This window comes from Odontomachus brunneus, unplaced genomic scaffold, assembly GCF_010583005.1.
Source record: "Odontomachus brunneus isolate Ranch 3 - 2012 unplaced genomic scaffold, Obru_v1 Obru_scaffold_092, whole genome shotgun sequence".
Lineage (NCBI taxonomy): Eukaryota > Metazoa > Arthropoda > Insecta > Hymenoptera > Formicidae > Odontomachus > Odontomachus brunneus.
The window spans coordinates 164,047-188,885 of NW_022639542.1; the positions used below are offsets into that span (position 1 = coordinate 164,047).

Consider the following 24,839-nt stretch of genomic DNA (forward strand, 5'->3'; position numbering starts at 1 on the left):
TGTCTTTCTGTGTGTTCCTTTATTCACCTACGTTTCGCAGGACATTCAGTTAAAAATGTGTTAATACACATCACACAGATTCGATAACAAACTTCCGTTGAATATTACATCGTATTCGTTGAATGTACATTAGACAGAGTTCAAATCCAATGTCGTGCTCTCAGATACAAGTTTTATTTTCCTCTTTTTTTTTTAATAATAACGTCGAACGAACGATAAATTTGCATCAACCAAGGCGAAGTTAATCTCTCAAGGGGATGCATACTCAAATACAACCTAATCGTACTCTTATCCTAAAGCGTCCTAGAGCGTCTTTCAGAATGCACGCATTTCCTGATCTGTCGTGAATTAGATTTGCATGCATTCCATAAGATAGTATCACAGACTATTGTTTATGCGGTAAAAAGAATACTTGCTACAAATACTAGCTTAGGATCGCCGTAGTAGATGTTATTCTCGAAACGTTCGAAAGGGAGAAACGGATACTGTTGGAATGAGATACAATTATTTACACGATCGAAATCGGACTGTCTGAAGCCTATATAATCTATGCTATGGTTCGCCCACAAGATTTGCGCAGCATTTGTTTCTTGTACCTAATTTTTGTTTATATTAATAATTTACGTACGCTCGCGCGGGGGAGAGAGTATGTCATGCGGCTCTTCGTCGGTAGCATATACTCCATATAATACTGAACGTTCACTGGCTCTCAAAATACTGTAGATCTGTGGCTCGTAACAACCTATTAAAGCATCTATAATCATAACGCTAATATAAACGTGATTACAAATACACAAACTCGCTACTCAGCTTGGTCGTATTACACGTATAAATCAACTATTTTCTTGTATATACCACACATTCACAGATTTATAACTTATATAATTAACACTTTGTGTATTGAGAATTAGATTCTCAACTACTCTATGCTCTACGTATTGTTCTCTGATTTTAAAATAATTACGTTATTTCCGCGTAATTTTAAAGAATACCCATCTCGAGGAAACTAACAAGCATAATAATTGTCTCTGTTCTGGTAACCATGTATACTTCAAACGCATTTTTTATCTTTCTCACTAACTTCATTATATATATTTTACTAAAAACTATATTTTTAAATAATCTCTTTATTTACATAATTGACTACGAAGCTTCATTCTTCGATTCTCTGTACAAATAAACCATCCCAATTACGTTTCAAGCTATTCATATTAATATAAAAATTTATTTACGCGCGTATCAATTAAGCTTGCATTCCAAAACATCTTTTCCGAGGAAAATTTTACTCTTAAATCTATAGTTCATGTTACATACACTATAGACTTAAGAGTAAAATTTTCCTCGGAAAGAACGTTTTGGAATGCAACCTAAAAAGGAAAAATTTTTAAAAGAAACTCTCTTGCAAGCAAGAGAATTTTACTGCGCGGTACGAAACATTATTTGAATATTAAGCAAGAAAAAATATTTATGTTCTACTGCTTTTCGAAATTCGAATCAGTAGCATCTAATAGGCTAATTTTATTGAATCGCCATTAAAAATATTGTAAAAATGTGCCAAAAAACTTCAGCAAGTATATAGTAACATTGATATAGACGCTGTCGAGAGAGATGCTGACAGTTAGCACAATTTCCTAGCGATAAAAATTGTGCCACACTCGTTAGATCATTAAATCAATGAATCACGAGTAAATATTGACCATATTGTACTTTGCGTCCATAGTTCGCGTCGTAACGTGTAGAAATTGCCTCTATTCTTGCAGCAAGTAGTTTCGTATATTTCACATCGATATAACGCTACACTCGGTGAAGTGTGAAAATATGAAATAGGTGCAGTGAGATCGACTTATAAGATTCTTTCTACAAAATTTGATCGAAATTCTCCGCTACTGTCCACGTGATATACTCTTGTCGTATTAAATCACGCGCGCGATCTACGTAATAAAACGTTCTATAATACACACAATCTCTTAATACTTAATTTCTTCTTGTTCAAAAGTGCGCGATAGTAATTTGCGTTGCTGTCGCGAATATAATTCGAGGTTTTTTCAGAAATACACAGTGCGTCGATAAGCGTCGGATTGATTATTTAATGACGAGTCGCGCTCGGGAAAAAAGCTGTCGTCGTTCGAGAATGATAAACTGTTTACAAAGCAATGAGTCTGGTCTGACAGGTGGCCCATTTTTCTTGGAGTTTGTGGCGTTCCTCCATATGGTGTTCCGACAGGTTTCGCAATAGTCCCGCATTGCCCGACTTCAGCTTCCTAGGATCTAGATTAGCCCCTAACGTTTGAACACCTTTAGCGAGCTTCGAAAACGGCGACAGAATGTCCTTGGCCGTCGACGCCACCGGACTGGTGACGTTTGCGATATTCTCTTTGATGGATTTTAAAGCGGATTCACTCTGTGACGACGTGATGTTTAATGTCAGGTCCTGCTCAGACGCTGATCTCTTTTTCTCATCTAGTCTGCTGTCTGTTTGTAGGGTAACGCTCTTGATAGACAGTGCTTTATTGTCCACCTCCCCCGTCGAATGACTGATGTTCCTGGAGAGCGTCAAACTCGACGGTGGGAACATCCGTTCTCTGTTCTCGCCTAGGCTCTCCCCTACGTCGTACACCGTGATCTCAGGTGTAGTCGCGGTGGTCTTCTGCGGCGAAGCACTGAGAGTGCTAGTGCCAGATCCGGTTTGCGGTATCAGAAGTAGCGCATCCATCGCCATGTCAGGTTTTGAATCTAGGTTCACGTCGTGTCTTATCGTGGACAAATCTGTGTTGCCGTTGCCGTCACAACCGTCCACGACGTTGTTCTTCACGCCCATGATAATGCCGATAGACGGAGAGTAAGCTTCCATCAAATGCTTATCGTGGCTGAAGTTCATTATCGGCTTATCCATATGAACACGCGTCATTTCGATATTTTCATCGTCGTCGCTACTACTGCTACCGCTTTTCTCTTTCGCGTTACCCAAGATGTCTCTGTTACCTACGGTGAAGATCGGTTTCGACAAGTTTTCCGCTCTCTTGCCACCTATGCTCTTGGCTAGATCGATCGGCTTTTTCGCGCTGAAAGTCTGACTCAATTTGTTCAATTTGCTAAACTGCTCTGACATGTTGCTCAACGCTTTTGTACCTAAGATAGAGGGAGAGAAAGATATTTATTTGTATAAAAAGTTCTCCGCGCAACGTATGTGAGTAATGGAGACGGTGTGAAAACGAACCTGCTGTTTTCAAGGCGAGCAATTGCGTCTCAGATACGTTTCGCGTCAGTTCTGGGAACGACGAAATATCCAATAAGCCAGTAGAGCCTTTAGCGTTCACCAGTTTGCTCTTTCTCTTATCTAACGTGACGTTCATGGCGACAGGAATTTTCGGCAAGTCTGCTATTTCCATAGCCACCGAAATAGCTTCGCAAATTGCTCTTAGAGATTCTGAAATTCGAGGATACATAAAATTTATAGAGAAGTCGTTATGATAGAGAATCACTACGAAGAATGCACTCTCACCTATACTTTCCTCTTCGGTTTTGATTACTACCGCCATATTATTGAAAAACCTTAGATTTGTACTACGGAACATATGAAAGTAACCGTACTCGCTGTTCACCTTGTAATTGATTCTAACACAATGGTAATGTTTGTTCTTGAAAAACGAAACTGTGTTCTCAGGCTGGCCGAATTCAATCAAGACGATATCGCTTAACTGAACTCTTTGATAATTCGTAACTTTATCGATCTGATCATCATAGTCAGCTACGTAATAACTATCTCGAGTCAATATCAAGATAGTATCCATCTCTGTTTCCGTTGGATCGCCGGTGCTGTAGAAAAAAAGAGCACAATTTAATTGAGAAACAAATCGATATATCATTAAACATAAATATTAATATCTATTTTGGTGAACGTTCCCATTCCTATTCATACATACACAGGATCGGCATCGATCACTCCCCAACTGCCTAAAATGATTTCCGGATCGGGTATCAGTAACTTTTTGCAATCCTCGATCAGCAGTTTCACGTGAATCGCGGTAGCCGCGTTATCCTCTTCCTCAGTGCGCTCTTGGAATACTTCCTCGCTCACCGAATTTCCCAACATCATATCGATTGTCGCTTGTCTATAGACATCCTTGAAGCGATTCAGATAATACCTGCAAAGACATTAAGTCTGTACTAAGAATGTAAGAAACATTCACGAAAGCTAAAGATAGTATCGAGAAAGATCGAGTGTTCGGCAAATTGTAATCTATGTATAAGAAATTATATAAACGGGAGGAAAGCAGCATCTTTTTACATTTATACTTTTATTCAAATAACTATAGCAGTTATTGTAGTGGTTGAATCTCAAGACAAATTAAATTTCCAACGAAACAGAGAAGAGTAGAGTCAAGCATGCAAAAGAATTCTGACAGTACAACGGAAAAACTTCTCATGCTGAACATGGTGGCATAGCGCATGTCTTTTTACGTTACACGATCCAACGCGTAACAGAATTAATTCCTGAAGATACATCATCTCTCTGTCGTTACTTTTTCAACGGTGAAGCTCAGAGCAAGCAACGAACCTTGCTAAATCATATAAGGCAGTGACATAAAGGAAGTCAGGATGAGTAGCAAGTTGAAGTTGTATATTTGGTGGTTTCATAGGTATAAGTTCGAGACAGCAATTATCAAGGATATCTAAATAGTGTGACCAATCGTTGTTCAGTCGATCAACGTCGATTGGATTCCCTAGCAGCGTATCTATCGCCGCCTGACGTAAGTCGTCCATAAAGTGTTGCTGATAATATCTAAAGGAAAATGAAAGGACAATTTCAGGGTCCTATAGAATCAACGTGTGTATGTTGAATACGCATATCTAACTCCGGGGTTATTATTTTCGAGGCACTAACTGCGTTGGTTTTGTTCGTGTCGTGTGAGGTGTTGTAAATGAACAGAAAAAAATTAAGCGAATACGAAATATACGATAGAAAGGATAAGAGTTCGTAGATATACCTATTCGCAGAATTCATGCCGTCTTTCATCAACCCGGTAAACTTTCTCTCCCCGGTACGCGTGTAATCTCCCTGTAACATGATAAGAGGTTTCGTAAGCATCACGATAAAATTGTTCGTTCGAGGCGATAGACTTCGATAGACGCGATTGTACAGACCTTTAAAGCGTTCGTGCCCGCGTACTGTTTGCTAATAATATCTCCATTATTAGCCCAAAGCGATTGAAAAGTCTGTCTTATGTTTGCAGGCAGAATTCCGTCAGGTGGTATTAGTCCCAATTTCGAGAACTGCATTTCCATAACAGCTTTACCCAGAGCGGTTTGCACCACGTTTGTTCTATCTAAGCAATCTATGCAATTCACACGGAATACGCCCTTTTGCATGCATATCGTACCTTGTTTATCGCGCCAGCAGTAACCCATGTCTGCCAGCACTGTAGCCAATGCATTAGCCAGAATAGATACATTTTCGAAATGCATTCCTCGACTGTGTTAAGCACAAAATTTTTCGAGATACAAACGTAATTCGTGACAATATATACATATATTTGTGATGGGGAGCGTAAAGATGTAACATTACGCGCTACTCACCAATATTCGTGGAAGTCAAAAGTAGTATACGTTATGTCCGAGTTGTTATAATTAAACACATGATTGCTGTAAGCTTCCCAAATTATCTTTTCTTTACCGGACTGTTCAACTAGATTGACAATGCAAACCGGCCCGTACAACGTGAGCTCTTCGTCAAAATGCTTTTCAAACGCTATTTGCGTTTCAGCCTCATCTGTGCAACGTTTGTTATATTAGATCGACTATGTCGAAGCTCTGTGAAGAGATGGTTTAGAACGCGAGAAATATCTCTTCTTTATATATTCACCTTTGTCAATTCGAGGTGGAGGTTTATATTTATATCCAGGCTGCGACCAATACACTGGCACGCTTCCTCGTACTTGTACAAAAGATACTTGATGATCGTGGTACCAAACTAGTTGTTCAGTCTCAACGTAATTTGCACATTTGCCATTATCGTCCACTCCGCGCCTCTTATATCTGTATGGAATGTTACATGTAAAAGTTTTTTTATTAAACTCACAATTGTGAGAGAAACTACCAAAAATCTCACAAGATAAAAATTACCTAGTCCCAGCACGGAACCTACTCCTCCTTGATATGATCGCCAGGTTAAATGTCTCTTGTTGCGGCTGTCCGTCGAAACCCACCTCAACTATACATTTTTCTATTTGAACGTATCCTTGAATGATTGGTAATATCCAACAGTTTGCCTTATTTGTCTGCGAAGCAAATTGTAGCTTAGATAAGTGGATAGTGTATGTTACATAAAATATGAGTGCCATATGGTTATTGATTATCGTTATCGTACATTCAGTTTCAAATGACATGTTAGCAAGTGAATAAATAGAAATAAATAGCTTCTATGTGATTTGAAATTTTGTACATTCTCAATTATAACATGCAATACAGTAAAGCCAACTGTAGATGCAAACGTCATTCATTAAGATTGCTAACATTTAAACTAATAATGTCATGTAACATGTGCTTGTTCCAGAAGAATCTGTCATCAACACGTTGCCACAATGGCTTGTTAGGGTCGCCTTGGTCTTCAGATTCCATTATACATTGCCGCTGTAAGCTGTTAGTGATGTCACCAGTTCGACAAAAGAAGAAGGAGTCAGTTTCAGTAAATATCTTGCTCAGCTCTTCCAATATTCTTTTCTCAAATCTTTCTTTGTCTTTCACAATGCTTCGTTTTGTCACTGTCGACTTTACCTATGGATAATTTGTAAGTTATATGAAATCATAAATGTATAATATGTTATAGGATTTATAATCATATCATAAATTTTATAGATTACAAGATATTATCATATCACAAAATTTATAGAATTGCATTGGCAAAGTGATTGAATCCCTTACTTGAGATGTAGCTAGCGCAGCAGCTTGCTGTGTGGTATTTTTTATAGTATTGGTAGCATTCTTGATTGTGCCCCAAGTTTTCGCCAGGGCTGCTTTTTGTGGCACATCAAACAATCCACCAGCACCTTTCTTCTTCAACACATACTGGTGTTTCTTACAAGGCAACAGGCCAATATCCGTGTTCTCCGTGCCGATATGTAGAAATGCAATAGACTTGATCTTGTAGACAACATGACCACCGTGTAACTCTCCTGCTGGTATGACATCCTTTATGAGCATCAAACGAGGCTCCAGCACTGACGCTTGTTCGATTTTTCCCACTATTCCGTAAAACATCCCCAGGCATTCTAAATCCTTCGGTGCGGCCCATTCCCAATCTACAAAAGATCCATCATTGCCAATGAGATAGAAATAGTAAATGCCAAACAATAACAATAAATTCCGAACACAATATACTCTCTCATCAACTGTCAAAGGTTGTATATCGTAAAATATCATCCGTATATGGCCGTATAGCCGTGTCGCACGGTTGTCGTCCGCACAAAGTGGAACTGACTGACGCCCGAAGCGTTTCGCAATGATGAGAAACCGTTTTTGACAAGTGACGAGCTTTGCGCGACGCTTGTGTGTCAAACGCAATTGCACGCACACCTCACCTGATTTCGCGGAGAATTCGCCAGTATACTTGTCGCACCAGAGGCTATGCCTCTCCTTCACGAAGATAAAATGAGTGTCAGTGCGGAACAGCTCCATTCTTTCACTCTCCTGCGCTTTGACAGCCGTTGGACGGCACGTGTGACGTTTCCGCGCGGAGACTAAATATCCGCCTACCACCGAACGCTCGCCATGTTGCCCGTCGCGCACTCCGCCGTCTTTGATTCCCGACGTGGGAGGCGATGACGACGACACACGACCGCTCGTGTGAAACGCGGTGAATCAATTGTATTATTCCTCAATGAGCATGACAATATCAAGCAGTCGGTCGCTCGATATTTCGACGAGGTAGTCTCGCGCGATTGACACAATTATAGAGTCGCTTTTGACTCTGTCGGTACCGTATGTATAATTGAAGCGAGATTTTCTTGTTTCTTTTTTACGTATTTACTAGTAAACAATTGTTATATATACAAAACGATATTTTTAGACACGAGGAGTCGCGCCAAACTTTCCGCGGACGCAGATTTTATGGACAGGGAGAGAATTTTACTACACAAGATAATTATATCCTCTAAATATGCGATATTCTCTTGAATTATTTAGGTGGTTTGAAAATGTTTAGCAAGAAACAAGTTCAGTAATAACATTTTAAACTAATATACGTCTGATCGTACGTTCATTCACGAGCTTAGATCTAAGAGATGTCAAGAGGAACACAAGTTCAAAAATAATATTTCCGAATAAGTGAACTTTTATTACAATCACCATGTGGGTGAGGGTACATTCTTCACATATACAATTTTACATTTTTTCCATTCGAGATACATGCCTAAAATTTCTCCGAAAAATTCAAGAAGCATTATTTCATGTTAAAAAGTTTACAAATTCTTTCTGGACCAACTAAGTCCGCCGATGCTAGCGTCTAATGCATAAGATAGCTAAACGCCGCGTCTTTCACATGATCAGTGCAGAGAGCATATTACATTTTAATGGCTGGAATATGCCGCATGAAACCCGCATAGTGCGAGCACGTAGGTGTAAAGAATTGAATTGTTTCTGTGTCGTGTCGCGTGAGACAGCCGTACACTGCCTACACACAACCGTATTTGCGAGACATGCACATACAGAGAGTAACATGCGGGGAACTTTTTGCGCGCATGACGCTGAACACCCAGGCTTACTTGGCTTGTAATATTGTATTCATATAGTACTTGATTATATCGTGTAACATCATGCGCGCATTTTAAACGACTCTTACACATACGCAGTATATAATACAACCGATAAATAATACACAAATACAAAGAGGCATGTGAAAATATTCGCGTGTTATCAGTGAGTCAACGTCGTGCATTGTAATCTATTTCCCTTCTCATTTGCAATCTGAAAATCTTCCTGCGATAACAGGCTGGTCGATTGAGTTAATCTAGTTTCTCCTTATCCTCAGGATGCGCGACAGTCTTGTAGCTTTGTTTTTTCGCCTACAGTTTTGAAGTAGCCAACGAATGCATCTTTTCGTTATGTACAGTCTTTAAATCGCCGTGTTTTTCTCGTCGATCGACGATATTTATTGCTGCTCTCGTCACAAGATCCCAGGAAGAGGGACGAGTTTCATCAATGGGCCGTGACAATTTTATTACACGGTCTTTTGCTCGTCGTCGTTAGTGTCGCTCTTCTTGGCCTTGTACTCTTCCCACTTCCTATGATTGAGAGTTTGAAAGTCGTCCACCTTGGCTATCAATTCCAAGTATTTCGACAATTTCACCAGCTCAACGTCTTTGACTCTGGTGGTGTGAGCGTGCTTGAAAGGTCTTATTCTCAGTCCCGACTGCGGATTCATGATGAAGTTTCTCCTGATGTCGTCGAACATTATCGTGTTTTTCGCGGAATATTGCTTGTACTTGCCCCAGATAATACCCAGGGGCTTCACCCCGACAAGACCGTACTTCGGCGAGTGCACGCTGATCATGGCGAGGACGTCCAGGTGAAAGGCTATCTTGTAGTTTGGATGATTCGAGACACCTAACAGCTTCATTTTCTCGTTGATCCACCTCATGCTGGTCGCCGACCAGATGACGATGTCGTAATTTTTGTAGGCGCGCGTTAGAAACTCATGGAGGTACGGGCGCATCAGTTCCGCTCCACTTTCTGCCACTGACTTGTGGTCGAATAGAGTGTAGTCTATGTCCAGCACGAGCAACTTCTTACCTTCCCTCAGTGGATTCAGCTCTGTGATCATGTAGCGATCGATTCGTATCTGGATTTTACGCAGATTCACCTCAGCCTTTTCGATCTCCACCTCCTCCTCTTCTATGTCTAGATCGTTAATCACATCAGGTACATTCTCTGGTGCTTGACTAGCTTCTGCAATATCTTCCTCGCGTGAGCCCATCAGCATTAGCTTGTAACCAGGTTTCAGGTCTAATTTGCCAATAATGTCATCGTCCTGCGCTGCTTTACCTAATGAGTACAGAATCACAAAAACTGAGAATTTTACAAAGATACATCTAGATTATGAACTAAAATCTTTATTAGCTTACTATCAGAGTTAGATGTTTATCTGTAGACAATGTAAATTATATATAATATATCATCTGTAGACAATGAGTAATCTATGTTATTCAAAGAACGTATCTCAAGATTGAAAAGTTTATATTTTTATATAATCTATAGAATTTTGATGTAAATTTATGAACATTGTTCATAAATTATGAGATATAAAATTGTTGAATTTAATGTACTATACATAAAAATTCATTTTCAAAATTGTAAATAATATTTTTAAGGAAATGTGTATGTTTTCAGAGTGACATTATACAACTAGATGAAATCTAAGTTAATAATAGTGATTAATGCAATAGCACATATTTGACCATATTTCACAAGGATATACTTGAGACACGTTTCATAAAATATTGAATCAATGATTATTAAATATACTACTTATTGTGACGTATCTAATCAAAGACAAAACATAACCTTTAGATTTAAGATTCAACAGCCTCTGACGCTCAGGACGAACACCAGTCTCCTTGTATATGTATTCTTTCAGCGTAAGAACAGTATCCTCTTCCTGAAGATCTAGGATATCGTATTCCTTCCCGCTCCATCTCACCACAATCCTATGTTTACATTCCATTCTCACGTTTACTCTCACGTCAATAGAACGAGGTGCATGTGCATCATAAGTTGAGAAGAAACGCAACGCACGCGTATCTACATTATCGACAGTGCCACGCTTGAAAAAGGTCACATTTACTCCCTGACGAGAAACTTTTTTTCAAGATTTAAAGCTTGATTTACTACTGATAAAAAGTGCTGTTGTCGGCTTTAATCAGCCGGCTGTACAATTTTTTAAGGGAATGTCATACTTGAAAACTTTACCGCCAAAATGCTAACACTTTCTTGCAATGTTTAAAATATTGAAATATTCATTATAAATCACTTGAAATACTTACTGCATTTATACTTACTGAAATAATACTTACTTAAATAATACGAGTTATTGTATTTTTTAATATTGTATAAAATATGGAGAAACGAAAAAGAGAGACAGAGAGATCAATCATCGCGATATTCGCTAAGTTTCTCATTACTTCCCATACAGCACAAAAGTTTAAAAAAGATTTCAGAAAGAAAGATTTCAGAAGATTTCAAAAAGGTTCAATGTTTCTGAAAGCTTTCTGAAAACTTTTTGAAATTTCTGTGCTATATGGATTAAGAAACTCCATCAAATTTATCACTTGATGATTGCAATCTCCACACGTAAAATTACGTTAATGATAAGTGCACAACAAGTTAAAGATAGGTGCACAATTAGTTAACTGCGGCGATAATCTTACAAGACTTTATTATGACAATACATAAAGGAATACATCGTTAATCTTTATACTAAGGGTGTAAAAAAGCTATCAAAATGCGTACGAAAATCGCAAAAAAAAGAAGTGAAAATTATAATTAATAAACGACGTAATATTGTAGTAAAGTTTACTCGAACCTGTTTGATTCTCGTCTCGTATAAATATTGCACTGAGCAGTAACACGTAAATATATTCTATTCTATTGTAAACAATTACACGCGTACAAGCTCGTAATTATGCGTAAACTTTACTTATAAGACTTCACTTATAAGACTATTATAACTACTCCATAGAGTGAGAGGCGCGCTTTTCCCTCCACGGCGCAAAGGAAGGCCCTGATATGTCCTCACAAGATATCATAGGATTATCACGGCCAGCAGAGCGCATAACTTCCATTTGGGCGTGCGTAACACCATCGGAAGTATCGCATATTAACTTCACCAGTGAACTCTTGCGCAGCTCCATAAGCTGATCTGCAATTTTAGCGAATGTGACTTGTCTATTATTTGTTACGTTTCGAACTCACTTATCGCATATATTTATAGAATAAGTAGAAGTAAATATTTACTGTACCTTCTGTAAAAGGATAAGGTTGCTCTGCGAACTCGTACCAATAACGATCGCCTTTTTGTAGACGCGTAAACTGATCAGCGATCAAACACGCGAACGTGGGCCCGACCAGGCTGTCCGACTCCGGGATCTCCGCCAACGCGCCAGTGTACAGATCTACATCGTCGACGGACTCGTAGAGAATCGATATCTGCTGCAGAGTCTGTCGATCCAAGTATCTTTCGAGATCGCTGAACGTCCGCGCTCTTCCCAGTCCACAGTACTCCCGCCACATAATGTACCCTGGTAATCCGTGATCTCGTCCTCGTTGGATGTTCAACGACACCAGATCAAGGCCGCAAGCTACCGTGGAATTGCCTATGGGATCTTCGAAAAGATGATTAGTCAACTGCGAAGTGACGTGCGTAGAGTACCTCTGAATGACGTTAGTCGTTGCTGAGGTCACCGAACGCTTGATACCGTCCTCGGAGTAGAGACTATATGGGTTGAAGAGCATCCTGTGTAGCTCCATGTAGGACGACGTGTCCTTCTCGGCGTCGGTCATTCTCATTAGTCCCGGTAGCAAAGTATGAGCGAAACGAAAAGCCGCTGCCGCGAAGTGATTGGCTATTGTCGGATCATTGCTCGGCTCGTCCGGATCATCCGATCGCTTCCTGTGGCCCGAACTTAAAGGCTTCAAGTCGCGCTTGTTCATCCTACCGTCGCCCAAGACGATGGGAAGGAACTCGCGATATGTGATGTGCTGCAACTGAGCGCCGACGATACGTCGCGCTTCTTGATAAAGCGTCTCGTCGCTCCAATCAGGATTAATTGTAGCTAACTGATCGGCGACACGATTGTGCTGTCGGGCCCAGAGAAGATGCATCGTGGTCAAATGCAGATTCTCGTTCGCCCTGGCGTCACCCGCGGTGAAGCAATAACGACCGCGACGTCGCTCGGCTTCACGGTTGCAGCCGTCGCTGGGATTCCTGCTTGGCGGCAGCAGAGTCCTGTTATCGGGAGTGAGCTGCATTCTTAAGCGACCGCCACTGAATTCGCGCAGATCACGGGCGGTGGACGCGTCAGAACCGTAGATCGTCGAGCCATCGATGAAGGCGCTGACCTGAATACGGCGGAATTTTAATCACTGCGGTGTGTGTTTGTACATACAAGTAGCGAATCAAGGATAAAAAGGAGTGTGCGTATCCCAGGCAGTACAAACTTCTAATAGACGTTTAAAAGTCGTTTTAAAAATGCCTAAAAAGTAGGACGTCTTCTAGAAGTTGTACTTTCTGGATAATTACGATTGTGCTTTACGAATATGCTTCAAATTACTTGATTGAGCTGTTCCCTAGGACCGAGTTTACACTGCGGAGCTGGCGCCGATCTCACGAAATCCATGCAGTTTCTACCGGTGAAATCGTGCACGGGATCACCGGTGTCTATTCGTACGGGGAAGCACTCGGGATGTCGTTTCGACGGCGGACAGCAGGATATGGAGCTTCCGTTAATACCCTGACTCAACGCAGTGGCGGTGATGTCGTGGTCCAAGAATTGGCCGAACACAGCCAACATTACTGTGAAGGACGGATTAGTGCTGGGTGAAGGCGCATGTATCTTTAGACTGATTTCTCGGGCGGACGGCAACCCTTTCCCGGACCGTGCCTTTCGAGGCGACTCGATTCCGTCGGCGTAATCGGCTGGCAAGACTCTTCTGAAGGGTGTCAGACTGGAACCCCATTGATTCGGACGATTGCAGGTGCCGTCGATGGTTCTATATTTGCCGGTCTTCCATGTATGATTGGAATATCGTTCGCACACGCTCTTCGGCACCCAACCGCTGTCGAAGAAGGTGTCGATCGCCGATGGCTCATCACGAGCGGATCTTCAATGAAAATACGTATGTAAATATATATTTTGAAAGTTATTTCTCACTAAATAATCGGGACAACGCAATATTCTTGATATATGATTCATTTCTGATATATTGACACGAAGTTAATTTCTGGTTCCTCGTTATAGAACTTTTGATCGATGACATCAGAAACAAGAAAATACCCAGACAACATAATGTCTAAAATTGGAATATAAAACGTCTTAAAGATCATCTTTAAGATATCTTTCAGACGATTTACGTATAAATGTCTTTAAGATTAAAGATTATCTTGTCTTAAAGATTATCTTTAAGATGTCTTATGTCCCGATTTTAGATATTATGTTGTCTGGGTACACGCTAAAAATTCTTGCAAAATACGTTATAAATTAAGACGACCGCAGGAGCCTTAATTACCTCATATTTTCAATCTTCCTCGTCGCCGCGATTTCGCCCACCGCCGCTAAAGCGAAGGTGCTAACGTTACGACATGTGTTTACAGCGTAGCGATGCCTGGATTCCGGAGACGGAGACGGTAATGGTGATTGTGCCGCGATCATATCCGCGAAGAGGCGATCTCTCATCGCCTCTTCGCCAGCTTGTAATCCCTGTATGTATTCTTGGCGACTGAGGCTCTTCGTCGAAGTGTCGATACTCTCACTGGATACTAAGACGGGTTCCACCATCACGCTAACCGTGGTGCTGAAGAATGTTTGCGAAGTAGACCCTGGTGCGTATCCTAATCTCAAAATACTACCCAAATCACCGGAAGACGTCGTATTGTCGGTCGCAGGGTCGGTGGAATTAGTGTGATGCATGGAATAACTGACAGATACCACCAGAGCCATGGTGAAGACCACTCTGCAAGATCGCGGATGAATTCAATTACTCGGTAAATCAAATTTACAGAGCTGACAAGTAACTCGACAGCGTTGAAAGTCTTATAATATTTTTATGTATTTATTTTTTGTCTCTTATTGTGCTTCCTTTTTGCAAAACGAATTTGTCAGTGAGATAAATGAAGCTTTATTTATCTGATTTTGTTTTATAACAAACATAGACTTACATCAGGATGCCGCAGACGCAGCATTGAAACTGTCGGAGCCGCGCTCGTCGAGTCCTCAAGACGCTGCCGAATTCGACGTAATCAGGTGAATTCATACGCCTTGTCAAAGGCGTTCTTTCCGTAACACCACGCATTTTCGTCACACAGAATTGGAGATGAAGAAGATATGTATATAGTACACGGATATATTAATTCTTGTCTCTAGCGATTAACTCAAATGAGGCTGCAACGATATTTTTCACCTGATAATTTGATAATCTCACAGATTGCACGACTAGTATACATCTGTCGCACGATCAATAATACTCGAGCTTTTCCACATTTATAACAAGCTGTTAATTGCCGTCTAGATTATAACACCACACTTTCAGACATTATTTTTACCTTCAAAGCAAATTCTTTGTTAAGAATGTCAACGGCGGGACACACTGATAAAATACAAAAAAACTTGTACGAAAGATTTTCTTAATTATTAGAATTTTAACGAGTGTGTATTGTTTACGAACTCGTAGATAATTACTCAAATACTAAGTAAGTAACTTTATCGCCAAACACGTTTGACTTTTCCGTCCGCGCATAAAGGGGAAAGAATAAATAATGTCGCCAGCCCCTGGATATACTGACGCCGTATCGTATAGATTACGTTTGTTCATACACTCTCACGGGCAACCTAACCGGTTATATAAGGTGAATCGAGAATCGACAGCCGAGAAACATGAGTTGCCCCGTGCATTTTTATTTTGCGGTATGACATGACGCTGACAACTCGGACGAGAAGCAAAGTATACCACAAATCGCAGTGGGATCACTAGTAACTCGTAACAATTACAATCCTGCGCGCATACCACTCAAGAAGAAAACACTCCGATGAAGCAAGACTTTAACTAGAATAGTCAATTATTTATTGTACAGTTTGAAAACAGTAACATCTTGCTCTTTATTATCACGCACAGTACTTGCAAGATTAATATAAAATTAATTATTAATCATGTTTCACATACCAAGCACATTTTTAAAGAACACTCTTACTTAACAGAATGAGATTTTGTATCGTTTGAATTTTCTTCTGTGATATTAATTACTACAACGTTGCCGCGTGAATGATGAATGCCAACGTTTAACTGTCAGGGACGACAGTCGATGCGTAGTTATTGTGTTGATTTTGTCGCCACATCTTGTACCTTGTAACGCGATATGTCATCGGATCGTGAAAGGGCTTCCGTCTTTTGCCAGGCTTCTCGAAAACGTAAATGCGTATTGGCAACGAGAAGTCATTTCGCGCGGATTTTGTTTTATTTTCAACCCTATTTGTCGATACTTAGCTCAATTTATCCTCGTTAATCAATAAAAATAATAATTTATACAAATTATTAATAGTAATTTCATCGTCTTCACAAGTACAAAATATTTTAATGTTGTTGGTTCGAGGAAAAAATGCAATGATCAAATGTTTGACTGGCGAGCCATTGTTCATTTATTCTTTTTTATTCTGTACAGCAAAAGTTGTATCGCTTAGGAGCACGCAACTCAAGCCACTGTTCTTGATTCGGAACATACATTTCAGCTGGCATGCGCTCCAGACCTGGAGATTCCGGCGATCCCCGTTCGTTCGTTCTACGAGCTGAAAACACCCACCGTACACGATATTGTGTATTCGCGATAGAATATTTCTTCTTTGGAAAGAAATATTCTCGCGACAAAAAACAGGTATTGTCAATAAGTTTTACACACCTAAACGTTTGTGCATAGCGATCGCTTCGCCTGGATGCCTTAGAAGTAGTCTACCGACGCCTTCACAACGACGCAAAACCTCATTCTTCAGCAGGTGATTCCTAACGTTTTGCGATATGATCGAGCATTCGTTGACCCACGTCGATACGTACGCGAAATCCGTCAGCAGCTGCAGTGCACCGTACTCACTAGAGATTTGTTTCAAGGTACGAAATAGTGAGGAATTATTTAATTAGATTATTAATAAGATAAAATAATAGAATAAGATAACAGAAATCAACATTTTATATATTAAGTTTGCATCATAATCATATACATACATATTCCATTAAGATTTAATGGAAATTTAAATTAAAAATTAATATTTTTATATAAAATTTTATTAAGATCTTCCAATCTTCACAAATCTTTGAAAGTAAAAAATGTCAGGTCTGTATCTCATAAGCATTCGCACAGTCGAGATATTAAGCAAACGTGAACGTTTACCTGAATTTAATGCGATGCAGATAAATATAGTCAAGCCATGCCTCGCACATTATTCGCAGAATCATGTTTGACGTCTCGTGATCCTCTATCACTTCCAACACGGGCAGCAAAACTTTTTCTACAACGTGTGCTTTCATGTATATAAGATAGCAGCGCATTCAAAGAATTCGGCGCAATAATATTAACAGTGTCAAGATACGATCGGAAGAATCACATACCGAAGTATGCCTCCACGTAAACACTAGCCGTTGCTGGAGCTACGCTGCTACTTCTCCTCCAGTAATTCGATCGTGGGAAGCACATGTGTAGATTTGCGAGGCTGACCACGCGGCAGATCTTGGCAAGCGTATCGATGCACTGAGCGGAACAAATCTGTGAGGTGAGAAAAAAATATAAATGCAAAGTTGCCCATAGTTCTTCTTGAACGGCAGATTAAAATTAAGAGTTTTCTCTATCCGAACTCGCGTGATATTACACCTGTAATAATTCGACGTTCGCCTTGACTTCAGAAACGATCTTCGCCCTCATCTTCGTGCACACGTACACTTGGACACTGAGAGAATTTGTGGATTCCAGAGCGGTTGTGTGATCGGCCAGCTGAAGGTAGCCAAATTAAAACATGTTCTCGATAGGGAGAAACGTGTTATGAGAAACAAACGCGGAGGTACGAAGGAGAGCACCTTGAGATAAGACAACTCCTCGAGGCAGTTCGCTATGTCACCCTTCACCAGCAGAAAGAACACGTCCAGGTCCCAAGTGTGAGCTATGGTCTTAGCTTCTTGGATGGCCCACAGCCTCGCGGTGTGTACCGAATGGTCCATTCTGTGCAAGACGACGATCTGCTCCGACAACGGCAGTTCTATCAATGGCGCTCCTACCACCCACTCGCCACCTACTTCACATTCGTTGCTGAGGGTGACCAACAGCTGAAACAACTCGATGAACATCTGACCCGTATCGGTTCCCTGTAAGTAAAGAGGCGTTAACTTCTCCTTCTGTCGATTGTTCTGTTCAGCAATTTTTATCATGTACCTCCGTTGTCGACGGTCTCGAACTACACTCGAAAACCGAAGTGTAGGCTAATCTAAACAGCTGGTCCCAAACAGTGATGGTCGTGTGGTATCCGAGCGCGTCGCATAAGTTTTGTAGCGCCGGTCTGACGGTGGATGGAACTGAAATTTTCAAGACACTGGCTAGAGGAATACGATTATTAATTATTGTTAACATCTATTCTCACTGCATCACTGAATTATTATTCGTCTTTATGTAATAATGCATTGAAAGAAAAATTATATTAAAATCAACAAATATTTCTTTGATGGGTGCCATTAAACATATTTACTTAAATCTACATTCTCTTTATTTAAATCAAATATTGTTTACCTGATTTAAATAAGCATTATTTGGTTTAAATAAAGAGAATGTAGATTTAAGTAAATATACTAATGGCATCTATCAAAGAAATATTTGTTGATTTTAATATAATTTTTCTCTCAGTGTGCTTTCAAATGAAAGACATCTTTACTTTCGTGTCCCTGAATGAACTGCCGTAACCAATCCTTGAGATGTTGCGCTCCTTGACTGTGATGAGTTGCAAGGGCTTCTCGGGACCACCACAGTATTACATGATCTAAAATACTAGACAAGGCTCCCCACGCGACTTCCTGATAGTAGTTCTTTACTTTCTTTATCGCGCTGCCTCTCAACCTCGTCTCGCCTAAAAGAGAAATCTGCGTTAAATTACTTTATAATTATCTGATTGTTTTATACAAGACTTTGTCAACAAGTTAATAACTGTTATATTAGAGTTTTTTTTTTTAATAGGATATAGAACACTAAAGGAAAGCGTAGTCTTTGGATTTGTTAGAGGAATTCGCTACCTTTGCTAGTCTTCAAAGCGTCCGCGCCAAGCAGTTGCGGGGAGACTTCCTGTACGACATTTAGAAGTCTGAGGATCTGCTCGTTCTGCGTGTTCACGAGCGTTTGCACGCTCTCGATGTTGGTTATTATCTCGGTCGTCGATGTAGCACTCACAATTGGCGGAGTTAAGTGTCTCGTAAGAGCGCTACAATTTTAAAAGACAGGACAAATGCAAACGCTTCATTAGATATCGATCTCTGTTTGGCTGTGATATTTATCAAGGTATTAGACGAACCGGTAGATCTCAATGCTGGAATTTTCCGAAACATCCACGTCGTTCGTCGCAGATTCGATCTTCTCATGAGCCTCGTAATTAGTCAGAAGACAATCGATGAGTTCGTGGCAGGATTCTTCCGCTCTGTTTTTTGCGAGTATCTAAAACCGAGGATGTTCACCAATATCATTTACTAAGCACTTAATGAGTTGTAGCATCGAATGTACACATAGTTGGTGTTATAGCTTGAGAAAACAGATCGATATTAAATTGCCGAGGGCTAACGATTAAGAATAATGAACGTCAAAACACTCACTTGCAGTATTTTGGTCACGGAGATTTTTTTCAACGGCTCCAACATATACGGGCAGTCATTGTAAAAGACATTGACAGACGAATTCGACACGTCGCGATCAATATCGAGTATGCTATTGTAAGCATTCACCAATCTGCAATTCATTATGTCGTTACTCCTTGGCTGCGTCGCGCAAAACGAAATTGCTACGACATTAATAATAACTCTGACTACTGCGTTTAACAGTTTTACCTGAATATTATTTTAATAATCTCGTCATTTTTGCAATCAACAATGTCAGTGATTAAATTACGGGTGAACTTCGCGACTACATTGAGCTTGCGTTTTAACACTACTGAAAGATGATTCACTTTGTATTTGTATATCGGGTGGGTGCTCAACTCTCTCGGATTACTTGTCAATTTGTAAGTTCCTATTAATTCCTCCAAGCCGTCTATCACTTCTTCGAATACCTGTGAAGCGCAAAAATCAACAATTGTAATAATTATGAACGTGTTCCCACTATATCTCGTTACACACAAGCTGTTTTCGATATTTTTTAGAGTATTCTCCATCATTTCGCATCTATGATAAGATCTTGATATACATTTTTAGACAGTCAATGGAAAAATGTTACTTGTTGGCTTTTGTTTTTAATAAATGATAAATATCAAACCTCCAGATCACAAACTCGAACATCCGCAAAGTCCTCGATGACCAAAGCTATGCAACCCGCGAGCTTTCCCATTCTCTCGTCCAAAAGAGAGGCGTCCACGAGCCATTTGTCAAGAGTACTACTGGAAAGTGGCAACCACTTTGCAATATTCGCTCTGTAATTGTTATCCATATATCGAGATTCGATATGACGGTATTCTTAATTATACCTCGGCTTTTCCAGCCAACATTTACAAGGATATTTTCCGTAGTCAGCTCTGGAATCTGAAATTATGTATTTCGTTCGGAATAGTTTGCGTTTTACTTAAGAATGTTAACATTACACACATCACTCTCGTGGAATCACGTGGGCAGTGGGAATTAGTTGCAGATTAACTGATCGTGTAAAAATATTATGATACACCGGTCGTATAGAAAAGCGCTGTAAAGCCATCGCGCGTCTTGTCATATAAGCAGAATTACAATACCACCGGCGTGCGACTGCTGTTCCGAAAAGATAGCTTCGTCCTTAGGTCGCGCGACATTCTGCGCCTATTTTAGAAGCACTACTACCTGCTGTCACTGCGATCAGGATGACAAGTATCGCACCACGCGTTTTCAGTTACCACGGATACGCTTGACGCAAGGGTAGTTATACCGTATATATAACATGCAAAGGATGCAACGAAAGCCCGCGCGTGTCAAATCGACTGTAAGACAAAGCGTGTAAGGCAAAGCGTGAATAAGATGCGAATTTGACGGAGAGTTTCATGGTGGGAGAAAAAAAATGAAATTCTAATCTCCCTGAATTTGCAACTATATAACAGTTACCCCGGGCGATGAAAATAAATTACTGTCGTGTTTCTTCTTAGGGCAGCTCATGGCCGGCATCCAAATTTACCGTGTCTAAATTGAAAATTTAGTAAAAATTCCAATTCAACGACCTATCTAAATTTTTATTGTGCAACATCAAGAGAGAAACATTTGGAAACGTTAAAATGGTATGGATAAATAAATTACGTTCCCTGAATGACTCTGGATAGCGAGAGACAGAGATGCATCCCAATGCAGCTCGTTAAATTTATACAGCCGACGCAAAATACACTAATACGCTCTTTGGTTTTCAGCGCGAGTGTATATCGATGCACGTGGGCCAAGCGGGCGTCCAGATGGGCAATTCCTGCTGGGAGCTGTACTGCTTGGAACACGGAATCCAGCCAGACGGCACGATGCCGTCCGATAAAGCCTCCGGTAGCAACAATTGCTTCAACACCTTCTTCAATGAGACCAGTTCCGGCAAGATGGTTCCGCGAGCTGTGATGGTCGATCTTGAACCGACAGTTGTGGGTCAGTTAAAACAATATTATCAACAAAAATATTTAGGACAGAGAGAGATATTGAAAAATTTTTTAATATTATAATAATATTAAGTTTCGAACTTTATTTATAATTATGTTATAATTATAATATAATATAATATATATTATATTATAATATAATTATATTATAATTATAATATAATTATATTGTAATTATATTATAATTATATTATAATTATATTATAATTATATTATATTATATTATAATTGTAACGATTGACTAAATAATAAATTTATTTTTACGAAATTTCCATAGATGAAGTACGAAGTGGAGTGTACAAACAATTGTACCATCCCGAACAATTGATCACCGGTAAGGAGGATGCCGCAAACAATTACGCTCGCGGTCACTATTCCATCGGAAGCGAGGTCATCGAGTCGGTGATGGACAGAGTGCGCAGATTGACCGATCAGTGCACCGGTCTGCAAGGTTTCTTCGTCTTCCACTCCTTCGGAGGCGGCACAGGGTCGGGTTTCACGTCTTTGCTCATGGAAAAATTATCCGACGATTATGGTAGGAAGAGCAAATTGGAATTCGTCATATACCCGGCGCCGCAAGTAAGTTTGAAGAAATTAAATTAATTTACACACTTATACGTTAATTATACTTCTTTCTCTCCGTCAATCTCTTGCTCTTTCTTCATAAATCTTATAAGAAGTATATTGAAATAAGTGATATTGAGAGAGAAATAAGTGTTTTAAGGATTTTCGTTTCCACTTGAGGAATACGTTCAAATAAGCTGTACTTTTAGGTGTCCACCGCTGTGGTGGAGCCTTACAACGCGGTATTAACAACCCACACGACAATCGGTCACTCTGATTGCGCCTTCATGGTGGACAACGAGGCGATTTACGACATTTGTCGGCGGAAACTCGGCATCGAACGGCCTTTGTACGCGAACTTGAACCGACTGATCAGTCAAGTGGTCTCCTCCATTACCGCGTCTCTGAGATTCGACGGAGCTCTGAACGTCGACCTGACCGAGTTTCAGACGAATCTAGTGCCCTATCCCCGTATACACTTCCCCTTAGCGACCTATGCTCCGGTGGTGTCCGCCGACAAGGCCTACCACGAGGGCTTGTCAGTCGCGGAGATCACCTCGGAGTGCTTCGAACCTTCCAATCAGATGGTTAAATGCAACCCGCGAGAGGGCAAGTACATGGCCTGCTGCCTTTTGTATCGCGGCGACGTCGTTCCTAAAGATGTCAACGCCGCAATCGCAGCCATGAAGGGCAAAAGCTGCATCCGCTTTGTCGACTGGTGTCCCACGGGTTTCAAAGTCGGGATTAATTACCAGCCACCCACGGCAGTGCCGGGCGGCGATCTCGCGAAGGTATCTCATCCTTTGAATATCCCAATCCCTTAAGATATTCATAATCGTATCTTATTAAGTTTGTTCTAGTTTATTTTCAAATAATGTACAACAAATCGTTTCATCGGCTACGAAGAACCTGAAAGTAAACTTGAAAATGACGATTTATAATTTAAATTAAAAGTCGTAAAACTGGAAAAATTTAGGGAGCATTTTATTCGAAAAAATGTCGTAAAAATAGGTTTTCACTATATACTACATATAATTTTTGACGTAAATACATTTGTTGCGTAATTCCATTTTGACAATTGGTATTTGAATCGATAGAAAAGTCGATTCGATACATTTTAAATTATATTTTGGTTACAATTAAAAGATTGCTGTTTACAATTTAATTTATAATATCTATTAATGTACAATGTACTTGTTACACTCGCAGGTTCAGCGAGCTGTTTCTATGCTGTCCAACACAACTGCTATAGAGGAAGCGTGGGCCAAACTCAATCACAAGTTTGACCTAATGTACAATAAACGGGCCTTCGTCCACTGGTATGTGACCGAAGGTATGGAGGAATTCGAATTTGCGGAGGCACGGGAGGATCTTGCCGCGCTTGAGAGAGATTACGAAGAAGTCGCCTTAGAATCACCATCCACACCAGACGTGCCGTTGGAGTATTAATGCGCGACTTTGCAGAATTTTTAATAGGCCGGCATACTTTCGCTACCCGACATTTAGGCGGAAATTATACATAAAGGAAGTCATATATCATTTTGTTAAATTTCGTATGAAAAAATATTTGATATTTATTTTCGTATAATTGTTATACTTATTTTTTGTAGGAAGATGTTTTTCTTCTGTAAAAGTCTATTTTGGCAAATACAAAAATACATAAATTGACACCGCATCTACAATTAATATTTGATTCATCGCGGAAGAAGTTTACAAATATATAGAAAAAATGCGAACACCCATCTTTTGTATGGAAAATTTTACTGAATCAAAATATGTATTTGTATAACATATACAATATCTATCCTTCGATTGAACTTTTTCTCATGTTTTTTGCTGATTTTTATCAACAAAAAGAAAGAATCAACAAAATTTTCTTTATATACATCGAATTGATTGCACTTGAAGCAATAATAATAGCGATTATACATGGAGAAAATTATGCTGAGGTTTAAGGGAACCCATATATTGCAATAATGATAATACCACTACGAGCAACTGTTAATTTACACAAGTATTATGTGAAAACCTCAATAGACTTAACCTAAAGTTCTAAACATAATAGAATCTCAATGATTAATAGCAATAATAATAGAGAATTGCTGTTGCACTGAGGAAATAAAGTCAACATAGTACGAGCATCCTCACACGCAAAGTTTAATATTAATAAATAATGTATGAAAAAGAGAGAGAGATGCTCTCTAAGAATGTATCTTTCACATATTGACAGTTTTAGTGTATTCGTCGAGCATAACTGTTAACTGTCCAGTATCATGTCGACATATCCAATATGTTAATAGAATATTTGAACGTCATCACAAACTGTTACATCCTCATTTCAGTACAATATAAAGTCATCTTCTCTCATATATTTATCTTTTCTTTTCATGTAAATATAAGAGTAGCTTCCGGGGACAAAATAAAATAGTAAGTAGCATTTTATTATTTAAATAATTTCTAAATAGCGTAAAATTAGTCTTTATGGCTTAACAACTCTACATGACTCATTTCTTAATTAAAACAGGTTCGAGATTATTGTCGAAAGCATAATAACTCGAGTGTAAAAGAGACAACGAATGATTCTATATGATTATGTAACATATAAACAATTTCTGGAATATAGAGAATAAAGAATTTTCATGATAAAATTATATATATATATATATATATATATATATATATATATATATA

General features: G+C 39.6%; 5 protein-coding genes across 10 annotated transcripts; 1 reads left to right on the forward strand and 4 right to left on the reverse strand.

Annotated features, from left to right (window-relative positions):
* Positions 1-7,871, reverse strand: LOC116848224 (phosphatidylinositide phosphatase SAC2). 2 transcript variants are annotated; one of them, XM_032824099.1, is made up of 13 exons: positions 7,578-7,674; positions 6,922-7,298; positions 6,514-6,774; positions 6,124-6,278; positions 5,864-6,036; positions 5,578-5,770; positions 5,146-5,473; positions 4,989-5,059; positions 4,559-4,783; positions 3,924-4,145; positions 3,503-3,816; positions 3,218-3,427; positions 1-3,129 (listed from the first exon to the last, which is right to left on the reverse strand). In XM_032824099.1, the coding sequence occupies exons 1-13, from the start codon at positions 7,672-7,674 to the stop codon at positions 2,144-2,146; spliced, it is 3,612 nt and encodes a 1,203-aa protein (XP_032679990.1). In that variant the 3' UTR covers positions 1-2,143. The 2 variants fall into 2 exon arrangements, with proteins under 2 accessions (XP_032679990.1, XP_032679991.1); XM_032824100.1 differs by lacking the exon at positions 4,559-4,783 and having other exon boundaries at positions 7,578-7,871.
* A 435-nt stretch (positions 7,872-8,306) lies between these two features.
* Positions 8,307-10,797, reverse strand: LOC116848230 (ubiquitin-like domain-containing CTD phosphatase 1). The gene is made up of 2 exons (XM_032824111.1): positions 10,558-10,797; positions 8,307-10,038 (listed from the first exon to the last, which is right to left on the reverse strand). Exons 1-2 carry the CDS (start codon positions 10,715-10,717, stop codon positions 9,215-9,217), a joined length of 984 nt encoding a protein of 327 aa, XP_032680002.1. The 5' UTR covers positions 10,718-10,797; the 3' UTR covers positions 8,307-9,214.
* A 614-nt stretch (positions 10,798-11,411) lies between these two features.
* LOC116848225 (chorion peroxidase) lies at positions 11,412-16,081 on the reverse strand. 4 transcript variants are annotated; one of them, XM_032824103.1, is made up of 6 exons: positions 15,928-16,081; positions 14,927-15,149; positions 14,278-14,721; positions 13,323-13,872; positions 12,012-13,110; positions 11,412-11,911 (listed from the first exon to the last, which is right to left on the reverse strand). In XM_032824103.1, exons 2-6 carry the CDS (start codon positions 15,058-15,060, stop codon positions 11,721-11,723), a joined length of 2,418 nt encoding a protein of 805 aa, XP_032679994.1. In that variant the 5' UTR covers positions 15,061-15,149; positions 15,928-16,081; the 3' UTR covers positions 11,412-11,720. The 4 variants fall into 4 exon arrangements, with proteins under 4 accessions (XP_032679994.1, XP_032679995.1, XP_032679993.1 ...); XM_032824104.1 differs by having other exon boundaries at positions 14,927-15,168; positions 15,928-16,064; XM_032824102.1 differs by lacking the exon at positions 15,928-16,081 and adding an exon at positions 15,772-15,911.
* A 319-nt stretch (positions 16,082-16,400) lies between these two features.
* Positions 16,401-20,150, reverse strand: LOC116848233 (coiled-coil domain-containing protein 142). The gene is made up of 12 exons (XM_032824113.1): positions 19,825-20,150; positions 19,594-19,726; positions 19,299-19,438; positions 19,024-19,208; positions 18,669-18,860; positions 18,176-18,315; positions 17,824-18,108; positions 17,621-17,740; positions 17,362-17,515; positions 17,144-17,261; positions 16,658-16,845; positions 16,401-16,547 (listed from the first exon to the last, which is right to left on the reverse strand). The coding sequence occupies exons 1-12, from the start codon at positions 20,148-20,150 to the stop codon at positions 16,411-16,413; spliced, it is 2,118 nt and encodes a 705-aa protein (XP_032680004.1). The 3' UTR covers positions 16,401-16,410.
* On the forward strand, positions 17,969-23,816 carry LOC116848228 (tubulin alpha chain-like). 2 transcript variants are annotated; one of them, XM_032824108.1, is made up of 5 exons: positions 17,969-18,110; positions 21,354-21,573; positions 21,862-22,163; positions 22,358-22,939; positions 23,358-23,816. In XM_032824108.1, exons 2-5 carry the CDS (start codon positions 21,369-21,371, stop codon positions 23,595-23,597), a joined length of 1,329 nt encoding a protein of 442 aa, XP_032679999.1. In that variant the 5' UTR covers positions 17,969-18,110; positions 21,354-21,368; the 3' UTR covers positions 23,598-23,816. The 2 variants fall into 2 exon arrangements, with proteins under 2 accessions (XP_032679999.1, XP_032679998.1); XM_032824107.1 differs by lacking the exon at positions 17,969-18,110 and adding an exon at positions 20,893-21,227.
* The last annotated feature ends 1,023 nt before the right edge of the window (positions 23,817-24,839 follow it).